This window comes from Bufo gargarizans, chromosome 8 (genome assembly GCF_014858855.1).
Source record: "Bufo gargarizans isolate SCDJY-AF-19 chromosome 8, ASM1485885v1, whole genome shotgun sequence".
Lineage (NCBI taxonomy): Eukaryota > Metazoa > Chordata > Amphibia > Anura > Bufonidae > Bufo > Bufo gargarizans.
In genome coordinates this window covers 85117268-85133502 of record NC_058087.1, presented here as the reverse complement: position 1 = coordinate 85133502, position 16235 = coordinate 85117268, and the positions used below count along the sequence as shown (strand labels likewise).

Here is a 16235-nt window from a genome sequence, read left to right as displayed (position 1 = left end):
AAGACTGCTGAACTCAGAGAAATCCGATCGGCCACACACTTCCTTCTACATAACATTGGCTCTTGCACTTAGCAAACTGTTAGGCTACATGCACCCGACTGTATGTATTTTTGTAAACCGCAGATCCGCAAAATACTGGCTGGGTGTATGCCGCAACATCTTTGAAGGAATGCCTATTCTTGTCCACAAAACGGACCAGAATATGACACGTTCTATGTTTTGATGAATCGCCACACAGATGTCGATAGCACAGCGATGAAATCCGTGCCCTGTCTGCATTTTTATTGCGGTCCCATAGAAATTAAATGCGTCCATATGTGATCCATAAAAAATGCAGATGGGACAGGGACCGAAAATATGGTCATGTGCATGAGGCTTAAAGGGGTTGTCTCACTTCAGCAAGTGTCATTTATCATGTAGAGAAAATTAATACAAGCCACTAATGTATTATGATTGTCCATATTGCTTCCTTTGCTAGTTGGATTCATTTTTCTATCACATTATACACTGCCCGTTTCCATGGTTATGACCACCCTTCAATCCATCAGAGGTGGCAATGCTTGTAGACTAAAGAAAAAAGCACTGGCCTGTCTGGTGGCTGGGACCATGGGAGTGCTCATAGGCCTGCGCTTTTTCATATACTGTGCAAGCTCGTCCACCGATGCTGGATTGAAGGGTGGTCGCAACCATGGAAATGAGCAGAGTATAATGTGATGGAAATATGAGTCTAGCCAGCAAAGGAAGCAATATGAGTAATAACAATACCTTAGTAAGTGGCTTGTGTTACCTTCTTCTACATGATAAATGCTATTTGCTGAAGTGACACAACCCCTTTAATGGTATCTGCACCACACACACTGATCTGCAATGGTACTAAACACAAATGTAAAGGAGCGAGTCCAAGATGCCATAGGTCAGTGATGGCGAACCTATGGCAGGGGTGCCAGAGGCGGCACTCAGAGCTCTCTCTGTGGGCACCCGCACCCTGGAAAGTCTATGGTGTACCAATATACTCTGGACTTTACCAGCCATTCATCAGCGCAGAGTGCACTATGAACAGCACAAGCAGTGCACTGAATGCAGACAGGCTATTATAGGTAAATGATAAAGTACATGGAAGATCTACTGTACTGGACTGTAGTATTCAGGGTAAATTGGCGTGTTGGCACTTTGCGATAAATAAGTGGGTTTTGGGCTGCAGTTTGGGCACCCGGTCTCTAAAAGGTTCGCCATCACTGCCATAGGTTATGGAAAATTCAGCTCCATGTTTGGCGGTTATTTTGCTAAAGGGGTATACCTGCCCCCGAGACCCATAATGAATGCTGAACTCAGAGACGTTTCAGGGTGTTGGCAGTCTTCTTATAGCCTAGCCATGTTTTCAGATCCTCAGAGAGTTCTTTGCCATGAGGTGCCATGTTGAACTTCCAGTGACCAGTATGAGAGCGTGTGAGAGCGACACCACACCTGCTCTCCATTCACACCTGAGAACTTGTAACACTAACAAGTCACATGACACGGGGCTGGAAAATGGCTAATTGGGCAGAATTTGGCCACTTTCACTTAGGGGTGTCCTGACTTTTGTTGCCAGCAGTTTAGACATTTATGGCTGTGTGTTCAGTTATTTTGAGGGTGCAACAAATTGACACTGTTATACAAGCCGAACACTGACTACTTTACATTGTATCTAAGTGTCAGATCTTCAGTGATGCCCCATGAAAAGATATAATTACATATTTACAAAAATGTCAGGGGTGCACTCACTTTTGTGAGATTCTGTATGGCTATTATACTCTATAGTTACAGTGGACTGGAAACGACACAAAGTAGATACAGAGTGTAGTGGCGTGTGTGTAGATCTTTAAATAGCCTAGATAGGGTGGAGTGGCTTTTTGGGGGCATCCTCTGTCCCCTAGCTGCGGGAGCACATGCCATGCTAGCCTCCCTAGCTATGCCTTGCACTGCCCTGTGCTAGACACAAAGAATATGAGAAATATCTGTTGATATCATCGGTCTAAGCGCTGAAGTGAAAAACATATTATAAACCTGCTTAAAACAACAGTGATTTCAACAGTTACTCTCCATGATGGAATTACTATATATGTAATGCCCCACTATTATCTTTACCCCTATCTTTGGAGCCTTGCATTAACAAATCAAGTTGCGATTTATTTTATCTTACAGATATCAAATCGAATTTTACACATTTAAACCGAATTTACTAGGTTTACTAACAATCCTAAAGTATTTTTGAACCTTACCAGCCCATTATTAACCATCAGCATAATTTACAGTCACGCGAAAATACAAAGAAACAGCACTATTATTTCAGGATAAATATCCAATTGTGCTGATTCATTTTTCCTGAAACATGCTGAAATAGGGGAAACGTGGCGGATGTTGACTCAGCAAGCTCCTGCCATGCTACATTGCAGGCACAGGAGACATAAGTTCCTTTTCCTAATACTTAACTGCTCTCTTTTCAGATTATGATGCTTATCTGAAAGCACAGGGAAGCGTGGCTGTGGAACTTACACACAGAGCTAATCATGCATGCTGTGTGAAGATCATTGCCTTATATATATATATCGGGTTTATGTGTACTGTCTCTAAAATGTTATATAATAGAGAGCTGTAAATATAACCGTGTGCACAAGGTCACATTTCTCTACCACAGATCTCTGATCTAGTTGGGCAGTCTACATAGTTTATAATTCAATGACTTTCCAAATGTTCTCTACCAATTTCTATTAAAATAGCCAAAACCTTCAAGCTGACGTCCCAAAGTACTGCACACCACTGCATTGTAGGCGACATGCAGGTAAACATTGAAAAGGACGCAGCCCTCACCATGGTCTGCTATGAGGCATCTGTAAAGGGAATGCATCATCAGAAAATGACCAATTGTGTAAATCACGTTTTTAGGTTTAACATATTATTTAAATAATTGTTGTTGATGTTATTTAAAATTTTCCATGTCAATATCTATATTTAAACAAAAAACGAATTCCTTCAGTGTTTGCACTGGTCACTGAGCCTAATGATAGGTGCTACTTCTTGGTCTTATACAGATCACTTTGCTGCACTTATCTGCTTATCTGGTATTCTAATTCTGCCTGTAATGATATCACCTCTGTGTATAGATAAGACAGGGTCCACCATTCACATTAGGTGATTGTCAAAGTTTATCTATTCTTTCCTTGTACAATGGCCTCTGCACAGGGCACAGCGCATGCCTAGAAGACTCTCCCATAGAAGTCAGTGAGGTCCTCTCCTGACCATTGTGCCGTAAAGTAATTTTCTTAATGCTTTCTAAATGCTGTTAAGAAGAACAGCTCAGGCAAGATGGCTGCCCCCATAATCATGTTCAGTTATAAAAAAAAAAAATCTGCAATCAGAAAATAAAATCAGATTAGACAAAAGATGTGTCACTATCTGGTTTTAACTGACAGACAAAATGTTCGGTGACACCTTTTCTTTAAAGCCCTCACCTGGAGTCCATAGGAGCAGCTCAACCAGTCAGCACAGAACATGTAGTACCACACTGTACCTTGGGGAGGCGCTTCTAGAGCTTCAGTAATATGGGTGTTTTAACAGTGAAATACTGATGCTGATTGTCTGGATCTTCCAGCTCATGTCACAAACCTCAGGTCAGCAGCATCTGTGTCCTTCAGGGCCGTCTTTAAAGGGTTTCTACCACTTAGGTGTCACATATTTGGCTGTCAGACACTAGCGATCCGCTAGTGTCTGCTCTGGCCAACCATCCTAATATAATTGCTTTTGGGGCGGTGGTTTGGCTAAAAAAACTACTTTTATTAATATGCTAATGAGCCTCTAGGTGCTATGGGGGCGTCATTAGCACCTAGAGGCTCCGTCTACCTTTAGAAACTGCCGCCCCCAGCGCGTCCCTCCAGCCCGCCCATCTCCTCCTGAATGCGATCCTCGTATGTATTCTGCGCATGCGCAGTAAATGTCTGACAGCTTCCCTGCTCAGACATCTCCACTGCGCCTGTTCCTCGGAGCACTATGGCGTCATCGCGCAGGCGCAGTGGAGATGTCTGAGCAAGGAAGCGGTCAGACATTCACTGCGCATGCGCAGAATACATACGAGGATCGCATTCAGGAGGAGATGGGCGGGCTGGAGGGACGCGCTCGGCGGCGGCAGTTTCTGAAGGTAGACGGAGCCTCTAGGTGCTAATGACGCCCCCATAGCACCTAGAGGCTCATTAGCATATTAATAAAAGTAGTTTTTTTAGCCAAACCACCGCCCCAAAAGCAATTATATTAGGATGGTTGGCCAGAGCAGACACTAGCGGATCGCTAGTGTCTGACAGCCAAATATGTGACACCTAAGTGGTAGAAACCCTTTAATATTGATTGGACCCTGGGCAAGAAGGAGAACACAAGTGCTGCTGCCGCATTCATGGGCCCATACTTTATTATTTAAGTAGCAGGACATGCAGGGCATACATGGGGGATCTCCCTGCACTTACTATAGTTTCTCTGTTGCGCTGCTGTGGCCACCGTTACATTCTCCCGCACTGTATGCTAAGTAACAGCATTGGAACACCAGGGAGGAGACAGCGCTACAGCCAGGGAGAAGGAACGCCCAGGGAGAAAAGCTGATGTCTTCTCTCTGGTGTTCCGATGCTGTTACTTAGCATATAGCGCGGGAGAATGTAACGGGGCCACAGCGGCGCAACAGAGCGGCACCCAGAAATAATAGTAAGTGCAGGGACATCCCCCATGTATGCCCTACATGTCCTGCTACTTAGTTAATAAAGTATGGACCCATGAAAGGTCATCCAGTGGCCAGTGGGTCTCAAGATGACGCTGCCTTGGGCCCCCAGGGGCAACTGGCCCAGGGCAGCTGCCCCTTTTGCCTCGCGTTAAAGACAGCCCTGGTGTCCTTGTATGTCAAATGTGGTTTCAAGTTATGATGGCCTAGGAAGGACCACTGTAGGTGGAAAATACAGTCACATGAGGCTACTGTAACTTGAAGGACTACTGTAAATAATATATTGTATCAGCATAAGGCCTCTTGCACACGACCGCATGGCTTTTTCAATATTTTGCGGTCTGCAAAGAGCGGATCCGCAAAAAATACGGATGACGTCTGAGTGCATTCCATTTTTTGCGTAACAGCTGGCCCCTGATAGAACAGTCCTATCCTTGTCCGTTATGCAGACAATAATAGGACATGTTCTATCTTTGAACAGAACGGAAATACGCAAACGGAAGGCATACGGAGTACCTTCCTTTTTTTTTTTGCAGACCCATTGAAATGAATGGTTCCGTAAACGGTCCGTATACGGAACGCAAAAAATGGAACGTAAAGGGGAAAAAAATGTTCGTGTGCATGAGGCCTAAGTAAAAGTCTCAGGCAGTCCACACCCACTGTCTCCACCTGTAGCAATCTATTTTAACTTTCTGAGAAGATATAGCGGACATCTCCTTTGCACAGTCCTTAACATGATCTATATTTATTAAATAGAGCTTTAAACGGTGTCTGAAATATAATATCACCACTAGAAATCATTGATTCCAAATTGTGCTTTCAGGAAGCAATCAAGTGTTATACATACTTGTCAAGTCTCCAAGAATGTCCAGGAGACTGCCAGAAACAGGAAAGCTCCCAGATTCCCAAAATCGTGCCATCATAACATTGTCTGCAGTGGTGTCCAGGAGCAAAGGCAAGCACAAAGCTAGGTAGAGGAGCTGAACCTTTGGTCTGAGATCTATAATAGGGTTGTTTGGGGTCTGTAAAAAGGTGGGTCTGATCTAGGATCATTAAACAGTGGGGGTCTAGTCTGGGGTCTGTTTACAGGGTTTCTGGTCTGAGGTCTGCATACAAGGTTGGTCTGTCCTGGAGTCTGTATAGAGGGCTGAGCTGGAGTTGGTATAAAAGGCTGAGCTCTATATCTTTAAAGGAGCTGTTGTGTGGTTTGTATTTGTTCAGGGCCTATTCATTTCATTTCAAGGTGTGCTAAAAGGGTGCATATACACTCACCTAAAGAATTATTAGGAACACCATACTAATACGGTGTTGGACCCCCTTTTGCCTTCATAACTGCCTTAATTCTACGTGGCATTGATTCAACAAGGTGCTGATAGCATTCTTTAGAAATGTTGGCCCATATTGATAGGATAGCATCTTGCAGTTGATGGAGATTTGAGGGATGCACATCCAGGGCACAAAGCTCCTGTTCCACCACATCCCAAAGATGCTCTTGAGATCTGGTGACTGTGGGGGCCATTTTAGTACAGTGAACTCATTGTCATGTTCAAGAAACCAATTTGAAATGATTCGAGCTTTGTGACATGGTGCATTATCCTGCTGAAAGTAGCCATCAGAGGATGGGTACATGGTGGTCATGAAGGGATGGACATGGTAGAAAACAATGCTCAGGTAGCCCGAAGCATTTAAAAGATGACCAATTGGCACTGAGGGGCCTAAAGTGTGCCCAGAAAACATCCCCCACACCATTACACCACCACCACCAGCCTGCACAGTGGTAACAAGGCATGATGGATACATGTTCTCATTCTGTTTACGCCAAATTCAGACTCTACCATTTGAATGTCTCAGCAGAAATCGAGACTCATCAGACCAGGCAACATTTTTCCCAGTCTTCAACAGTCCAATTTTGGTGAACTCGTGCAAATTGTAGCCTCTTTTTCCTATTTGTAGTGGAGATGAGTGGTACCCGGTGGGGTCTTCTGCTGTTGTAGCCCACCTTTCTTTCCCATTCTGACATTCAGTTTGGAGTTCAGGAGATTGTTTTGACCAGGACCACAACCCTACATGCATTGAAGCAACTGCCATGTGATTGGTTGACTAGATAATCGCATTAATGAGAAATAGAACAGGTGTTCCTAATAATTCTTTAGGTGAGTGTATACTATCTGTGATTCAAATTCATAGGTTATGTGCATGTCCTTTATAAATAAGTGGGGCATAAGGAAAAATAGCCAGATATGCACTGCATTTGGTTCCCATCTTTGCAATCTGCCTGATGTCCCTTCTCAAGTTTGACAAGTGTCATATGACCATATGTACAGTATCACCAAAAAGAGGTATAATAATAATACAGAGTGGGCTCAGCATGCATGTGGAACTGCATTCTCTGAATTTAATGGAGGCCAGTAGGACACCAGAAGAGGTAGTATTTAGCATATGTTCCCGTCCTAAAGAGATCGCCTCGATGCTGGCAGACAGGCACAAATTATTTTGTACAAAATGTACTTGCCAAGAATCTCACATTTATAACATAGCATTAGCAGATTTTCTATAGTGCGTATGGCACTTTATTATTTGTGTTTGCAGAGTTCTGTTGCATTGGGTTTGCTTTTGCGCATTCAGCCATGGCGATGTGCACCTGCGCACTGGGATTTCCTGACTAACGCCTCTTTCACACTGCCGTTTTTTTTTTTCCATTTTGCGGGCCGTTTTTTGAGTTCCGTATACGGAACCATTCATTTCACTGGGTCCACAAAAAAAATCTATGTACTCCGTATGCATTCTTTTTCAGTGTTTCCGTATCTCCGTTCCGTGCAAAGATAGACCATGTCCTATATTTGGCCGCAAATCACATTCCGTGGCTCCATTAAAGTCAATGGGTTCGCAAAAAAAACTGAATGCATATGGAAATGTATCCGTATGTCTTGCGTATCCATTCCGTTTTTTGTGGAACCATCTATTGAAAATGTTATGCCCAGCCCAATTTGTTATATGTAATTACTGTATACTGTATATGCCATACGGCAAAACGGAACCGAAACAGAACCACAACGGAAACAAAAAATGGAACAACGGATCTGTGAAAAACGGACCGCAAAACACTGAAATAGCCATACGGTAGTGTGAAAGAGGCCTAACCCCCATTTTTTTCTTTGCACTAATAGGTTGCTACCTATTCCAGCCTGCCCTGTGTCCGTTGTCTCTGCCCTCCATCATGTCTTTGGGTATGTTTGTTTTTATAGCAGGTACCTGTGGGAGAGTTTCTTTCCTGTAGCCTCCATATTGATGGCTTGGTGTATAGTGACGTATCTACCTGAACATTCCAGATAAATACTGTGTTATCTTTTTTGTCAGTATCTATACAATTTTTTAGGGCCCTACACCTTTATAGACTCTCCTCAGGGTTATGCAGTGGAGTGAGGATCACAGTTACTTGTAGTTGTTTTGTACCAGATACTATCTACTTGTATATCACCACAATGCATATTGCACATACACCTTACATGTGTTCCATCTGTTTGGCGGGCTATTGAGACACCGGCGGGGGGACTACGGCATCCAGGTTGTTTGCTGACTTTTTTCCAAATTAATTCTGTCCAATAATGTCTTATATTTATGATTTTTTATCAATTTATGACATAATAAAGTATATATATTTTTAAATATACTGGGCATTCCATGGTTGTTTTTTAGCAACACTTTTAGGTTTATACCTATTCCAGTTAGTATGTTGTTTGGTTTTAACTTGTTTATGTTGTTTGTCTCATTATGGCACCTTTGACCTGAGTTCCTCAATATTTTATGTTATGTTGATGAATAATAATTTTATCTTTCTTGTGCAGTAAGATCTAATGAAAATCTGTTAAAATCATTGATGATTATATCCATTGATAATATTCCTGTGTACATAACCTTCTAAAAACACTTTATAAATCAGGATTCTTAATCCTTAAAGAGGACCTTTCATATGGCAAAACATTGTGAACTAAATGTCATGATCTGTACAGCGGTGCCCAGGGATCTCACTGCACTTACTATTATCCCTGGGCGCCGCTCCCTCCTCCCGCTATGCCCTCCGGTATGTTCGGCCACTTGGTTATAGTAGGAGGAGACTGCCCTTGTTCTGCTGGGCGTCTCCTTCTCCTAGGCTGTACAGCTGGCCAATCGCAGTGCAGAGCTCACAGCCTGGGAGAAGGAGACTCCCAGGAGAACAAGGGCAGTCTCCTCCTACTATAACCAAGTCTCCTAAGTCTCCGCCTACTATAACCCAGTGACCAAAGATACCGGAGGGCATAACGGGAGAACGGCGCGGCGCCCAGGGATAATAGTAAGTTCAGTGACATCCCTGGGCACCGCTGTACAGATTATGACACTTAGTTCACAATGTTTTGTCAGATGAAAGGTCCTCTTTAAATGAGCTTTCTGGTCATTTTATATTGATGGCCTATCCTTAGGATAGGTCATCAAAAAAGTTACTTGGACAACCCCTTTAAGTGATTTCTTGATTCTACAGGTCTGGCAGTAATCAGGCCTGGGTGTGATTAGTGAAATGGAAATCAGCTTTCCAAAAACTGTGGTTAATCACAGTAAATTCATGGGGGTGGCAATCATTTTTTCACATTAAGCCAGGTTGTTTGGGATACAGTAGCTTTCTTACCTTAATAAATGAAATCATCACTTAAAAACAGCTTTTTGTATTTACTTGGGTTATTTTTGTCTAATAATCAAATTTGTTTGATAATCTGAAACATTTAAGTGTGACAAATGTGCAAAAACAAAAGAAATCTGCAAGAGGGCAAATACCTTTTCACAACACTGTATATTGTATGTGATTGAAATACAGAAATCTGTAAGTTGACTGAGACAAAGTATTTGATGAATGGCCTTTATTAGCCCACTTATTATGAAGACTAGACCACTTATTATGAGGGCTAGTTTCACGCTATCTTTTGAGGTCTCCGGCAGACTGTTTCAGCACAGAAGAGCCTGCCGGAGTTTTTTCCGGATCTGCCATAGCCACTGTGTGTCCTCTGGAACCCATTGACTATAATGGGATCCAGCAGAGATCCAGACGCTTCCCAGCAAATATGCTGGGATTTGGCTGGACAAAACTCATTGCGTGCAGCCTCTGCCGGATGCTATTATAGTCAATGGGGCCAGTGGGCAAGCGGTAACATTCGGCAATGCCAGATTCAGAAAGAAAAGGCTGCCAGAGACCTCTAAATGTAGAAGTGAAACAACCCTAAGATAGCTTTATCATTGCATGTTTAAAAAAAATGAAGTACATCCGTTTATATGAACACCCTTGAATAAAAAACTTGCAGTGATGCTCAGTGTGCAATGTACACAGATCCATATATTACATAGAAGGGGGGTCCCCATGGTAGGGGTGCCACATACAGACTGGGGTGAGGACTATGTACAGACCTGGTCTCAGCTGTAATGCAGCAGTGCTCCGGTACGCAGATGCCATAGGGAGGAAAGTCACATTTATAAAACATGCAATTGGAAAGCCATGTTACCCCATAAATAAAAGGACTGTACAAAAACCTCTTATACTATTTCATTATAATTTTTGCAACTGAGCAAAATACCCTATGAATAATTTGGTTTTACTGACACAAGTGAAATGCAGTGTTTGATGACAATATACTTACTTGTTCAATGACAGGTCAAGGATAAACTTGGAACCAAAGGCCTCTATCTGGAAACTAGTCTGGGCAAGATGCACAGCCTAAGAGTAAAAAGAAATACTGTAGTCACAGTGTATACAATTGCATTTAGCGCACATACAGTAATACACTCACATGTTAGAATCATTTATTTACAAAATTAATTTTACAATTAATTATGGAATATTCACATCATTACTATTACAGTATATATTAGCCAGCTAATCCACGATGATCTACATTACTCCTCTTCCAGCTCAAAAGCTACCATCTTTAATATAATTTAAACGCATTCTTGAGTTCTTTTGACTACTCAGTAAACTACTCGCCAATTTAGAGATATGTTCTCCACCCAGAATAAGAAAAAGAGTCTCAATATTTTTTCTTACTGGATTTTTACCAGCCTGGGCATGGTTTATGCATATCTGAATGTATAAATTATTTGTCTTCTGAGTGCAGTGGAACAATCAAATATGCACAAGAGGAGTCAAATGTGTCCATGAACCAGAGATTATCGCAGTTACATAAAGGTTTGTGCGGCATGTGATTACTCAATACATGGGGGAGAGTATTTTTAGAGCAGGGGTATAGCCTATAGATATGGAGTGTGTTTAGCATAATGGAGTGTATTCAGCAATAAGTGTATTCAGCCTAACACAAGTATAATCAGCATAATAATGGAATGTATTTGGCATCAAGTGTATTCAGTCTAAACACGAGTGTATTCAGTCTAAACACGAGTGTACTCAGTCTAAACACGAGTGTACTCAGTCTAAATACGAGGGTACTCAGTCTAAACACGAGTGTACTCAGTCTAAACACGAGTGTACTCAGTCTAAACACGAGTGTATTCAGTCTAAACACGAGTGTATTCAGTCTAAACACGAGTGTATTCAGTCTAAACACGAGTGTATTCAGTCTAAACACGAGTGTACTCAGTCTAAACGCGAGTGTACTCAGTCTAAACGCGAGTGTACTCAGTCTAAACGCGAGTGTACTCAATCTAAACACGAGTGTTCTCAGTCTAAACACGAGTGTATTCAGTCTAAACACGAGTGTATTCAGTCTAAACACGAGTGTATTCAGTCTAAACACGAGTGTACTCAGTCTAAACACGAGTGCACTCAGTCTAAACACGAGTGCACTCAGTCTAAACACGAGTGTACTCAGTCTAAACACGAGTGTACTCAGTCTAAACACGAGTGTATTCAGTCTATACACGAGTGTATTCAGTCTAAACACGAGTGTATTCAGTCTAAACACGAGTGTATTCAGTCTAAACACGAGTGTATTCAGTCTAAACACGAGTGTACTCAGTCTAAACACGAGTGTATTCAGTATAAACATGAGTGTATTCAGTCTAAACACGAGTGTATTCAGTCTAAACACGAGTGTACTCAGTCTAAACACGAGTGTATTCAGTCTAAACACGAGTGTATTCAGTCTAAACACGAGTGTATTCAGTCTAAACACGAGTGTATTCAGTCTAAACACGAGTGTATTCAGTCTAAACACGAGTGTACTCAGTCTAAACACGAGTGTACTCAGTCTAAACACGAGTGTATTCAGTCTAAACACGAGTGTACTCAGTCTAAACACGAGTGTATTCAGTCTAAACACGAGTGTACTCAGTCTAAACACGAGTGCATTCAGTCTAAACACGAGTGTATTCAGTCTAAACACGAGTGTACTCAGTCTAAACACGAGTGTACTCAGTCTAAACACGAGTGCATTCAGTCTAAACACGAGTGCACTCAGTCTAAACACGAGTGCACTCAGTCTAAACACGAGTGCAGTCAGTCTAAACACGAGTGCACTCAGTCTAAACACGAGTGCATTCAGTCTAAACACGAGTGCACTCAGTCTAAACACGAGTGCACTCAGTCTAAACACGAGTGCACTCAGTCTAAACACGAGTGCATTCAGTCTAAACACGAGTGCATTCAGTCTAAACACGAGTGCACTCAGTCTAAACACGAGTGCACTCAGTCTAAACACGAGTGCACTCAGTCTAAACACGAGTGCACTCAGTCTAAACACGAGTGCACTCAGTCTAAACACGAGTGCACTCAGTCTAAACACGAGTGCACTCAGTCTAAACACGAGTGTATTCAGTCTAAACACAAGTGTATTCAGTCTAAACACGAGTGTATTCAGTCTAAGAATAGGGGGGAGTATGGCGCTAGCACGCAGCTTCCAGACCCTTATTGAAATACAGTCCAGATAGTGAACTGAGTATAAATTGATCCATTAACAGAACATAGGCAACACAACTGATAGTTTTTAAATGGGTAGACTTAATGGCCAGTAATAATGATTCAGCTGTAATAAAAGTTAAGTTTTATGGGAGTGAAAGGCATATGTCAAGATAAGGCAAGGACTATAGGCAAATTATGCATGTGATTACTCAGGCAGTCACCGGCCTTGGCAGTGACACACCATACTTACTGGAATAACCACTGTAACCAGCCATTGGATGAAATGATCATGTTCCAGTTTGGCATTAATATGTAATATCTGCAGGCACAGGCTCGACAGGCCCACAGGGAAACAGGGAAATTCCCCTAGCTGAGATAACTTTAGGGTACCGAACCAAGCCAGTCAGCATCTTGCTGCTGTCTGCCACTGTGCCAGCTGGGAGTATCTGCATGTAGCTGTACAGTGGGCCCCAGAATGAATTTTACTAATGAGCCCTCTAGTCCGACACTGTGTAGACATATAAAAAAAGCCCACCAAAGCATTGTTCCTAGATCTGCAAGTGATTTAACAGATTAATCTATCCATTTTATGACATTTTCTGCTGACTTTTAAACAGCCTCTGGAACTTATCAACAAATGGGCATGCCTCAACTATAAAGCCCACCACAAAATTTGAGAGGTACTGCTTTATATAGCACCATATGTTGGGCTCTGCTATAAAATATAAAGATCAAAAATGGGCTATGTAAAACTACATTGAACATTCATCAGACATGGCTCCTTTTCCATATTAGCCACAAAAAAAGAATGGGGTATCCACACGCTGCTAATTACAACGTAGGACACTGTTCTCTTTTCTTTGGGTGTAGGTTATATTGCAGTTATGAAAGATAACAGCTAATGCACAAATGAATCAATATATATGCTATCATTTACAGAACTTCTGAGTATAGAGGCTAAGAGCCTTGAGACGTACATTAGATACTGTACTTATATGATGAGTTCTACATTACATAGATCAAAGAGGCAGATAGGTCATTACATTACGTTCAAAGAGGCAGGTAGGTCCCAGCCAAATCACAGTTCTTAAAAAAGTGTCTGAAATTCTATAATGATGGCTCAGTGCCCGGAACTCCAAACAGTTTATGACTTTTGCAATAGTTCTGCATTGGAAATAAATAAAAAATTTGTGCTAAATTAAACTATCTAGTCTAGTTTATAATACCTATTTGCTGGCTTAGTTTACACCAAACATTTATCCAAATGACATGAGAAATGTTTTCCAATATGCCAAAATTTTGTCTCAGACTGAAAAACGTTTCATAATGCACCAAAATTCTTAAACCAAAATTGTGTCCCAAAGCACCAAAATTCTGTCCTCAAAAAAATGTAAACTCTAAATTGCTCTAATCTGGGCCACTTTTATGCACTATAATCACAGATTTCATCATCTTGAGGCTAGGTCTACACGACGACATTTGTCGCGCGACATTTTGTTGCACCAATGTCGCGCGACAATTTTTATAATGGCAGTCTATGGTGTCGCACTGCAACATGCGACATGCTGCGACTGCGACGCGACAGTCGCAAAAAATCCATTCAAGATGGATTTTTCTGCGACTGTCGCGTCGCAGTCGCAACATGTCGCATGTTGCAGTGCGACACCATAGACTGCCATTATAAAAATTGTCGCGCGACATTGATGCAACAAAATGTCGCGCGACAACTGTTGCGCCCTATCTGTCGCGCGACTTTTTGTAGCGCGACAAATGTCGTCGTGTAGACCTAGCCTAAATGTGTCTATAAGATGAATAAAAGCTGGCCACAACCACATTCTAGTTTATAACAAAAAATGTGGATGTCAGAAACAATTATTATTTTCTATTATCTAAATAGTAAATATGTCTAAAATTAGGTGCACCAAAATTTTGCCACAAAGAAAGTGGAGTATTTTTTATAGAAAATGTGGGCCATATGGAAGAATTTATTATGAGGGTAGTATTTGATCTAACTTTTGCTTGAATCTGCAGCAAATTTATCCAATATTGCACATTTTTAAATGTAATATATCCTTAAACTTAATACATTCGTCTAGAAATGTTTCTCCAGTTTTCTGAACCACCCCCTACTGGAGTGAGAACTGCAGCAGAAGGAACATGCCCCCTGAGCTGTGATAGGGAGAAAGTTGCAGCGGAAACAGCATGTCCCCTGAGCTGCCAGCCTGAAGAAAATCTAGCAGAGCAATTGGGAACAATGAGTGGGGGGAGCACTGGATCCATGTGAGGTGAAGGGCTGGTTCTAACTTTATTAGAAAGACATTGTCATATACTTTATAATTCTGTTCAAAGGAAGGTGCCGCGCTGCCTCACTTGGCTGTGATTCAAAGGGCTTGATCAGGATAGGATACAACAGCTTTTAGGTGATGCCAAACAACGAGGTTCCACAGGAGGATAATCTCGGTCACAAAACCACCCCTCTGTAGATATAAAGGTGCAAGCACATAGTGAAGGTCCACCAATGTTTCCAATTGTAATAGCTTTTATTATACTCACAAAAGTATAAGATCAATAGGCATAAGGCTACTTTCACACTAGCGTTCGCTGGTCCGCTCGTGAGCTCCGTTTGAAGGGGCTCACGAGCGGACCCGAACGCAGCCGTCCAGCCCTGATGCAGTCTGAATGGAGCGGATCCGCTCAGACTGCATCAGTCTGGCGGCGTTCAGCCTCCGCTCCGCTCGCCTCCGCACGGACAGGCGGACAGCTGAACGCTGCTTGCAGCGTTCGGGTGTCCGCCTGGCCGTGCGGAGGCGTGCGGATCCGTGCGGATCCGTCCAGACTTACAATGTAAGTCAATGGGGACGGATCCGGTTGAAGATGCCACAATATGGCTCAATCTTCAGGCGGATCCGTCCCCCATTGACTTTACATTGAAAGTCTGGACGGATCCGTACGAGGCTATTTTCACACTTAGCTTTTATATGCTAAAATAATGCAGACGGATCCGTTCTGAACGGAGCCTCCGTCTGCATTATTATGATCGGATCCGTTCAGAACGGATCCGATCGAACGCTAGTGTGAAAGTAGCCTAAAACAGAATAAAATCTCCGTGGTTATAACAGCGCTCGACCCAGGTTTCGCCACACCAGCTTCATCAGGAAGCTTTTATTATACTCACTATACAATGGCTATAAATAGTATATTACTGTAAACAACCCTCTTAGAGGCCATTACTGTGATCTCCTTAACCTGCAAAAACAACATTTAAAATATCATATCTGATAGGACTTTTCAACACGAAAACCAAGACATTTAATGTTGAATGTCCTAGTATTCTCAGAGATTTTGATTGCTTCAAAATATGTTAAGCAAAGAAGTCTAGACAGCAGGGGCGTAACTACCATAGCGGCAGACCATGTGACTGCCATGGGGCCCAGAGCAAGAGGGGGCCCAGTTGGGATCTTCTCCTCTTCTACTGGAGGTGAAAACTTGGTCAGGACTCTACCCTCTAAAGCAGGGATGCTTAACCTGCGGCCCTCCAGCTGTTGTAAAACTACAACTCCCACAATTTGCCATTCCATATTTTAATAGTATGGGTGTTTTCACCCCTGCTGATGCCCATTCATTTTT

At 42.3% G+C, this 16235-nt stretch overlaps 1 protein-coding gene across 5 annotated transcripts in view; it reads right to left on the bottom strand.

The window, feature by feature from the left end:
- The window catches only part of ADAM23 (ADAM metallopeptidase domain 23), a 380159-nt gene that overhangs the window by 313936 nt on the left and 49988 nt on the right, over positions 1 to 16235 (bottom strand). For all 5 annotated transcript variants that reach the window (XM_044303192.1, XM_044303191.1, XM_044303194.1 and 2 more), the window contains exon 3: positions 10396 to 10472. In XM_044303192.1, coding sequence (XP_044159127.1) covers positions 10396 to 10472 — 77 coding nt within the window. The remainder of the gene's footprint in view (positions 1 to 10395; positions 10473 to 16235) is intronic.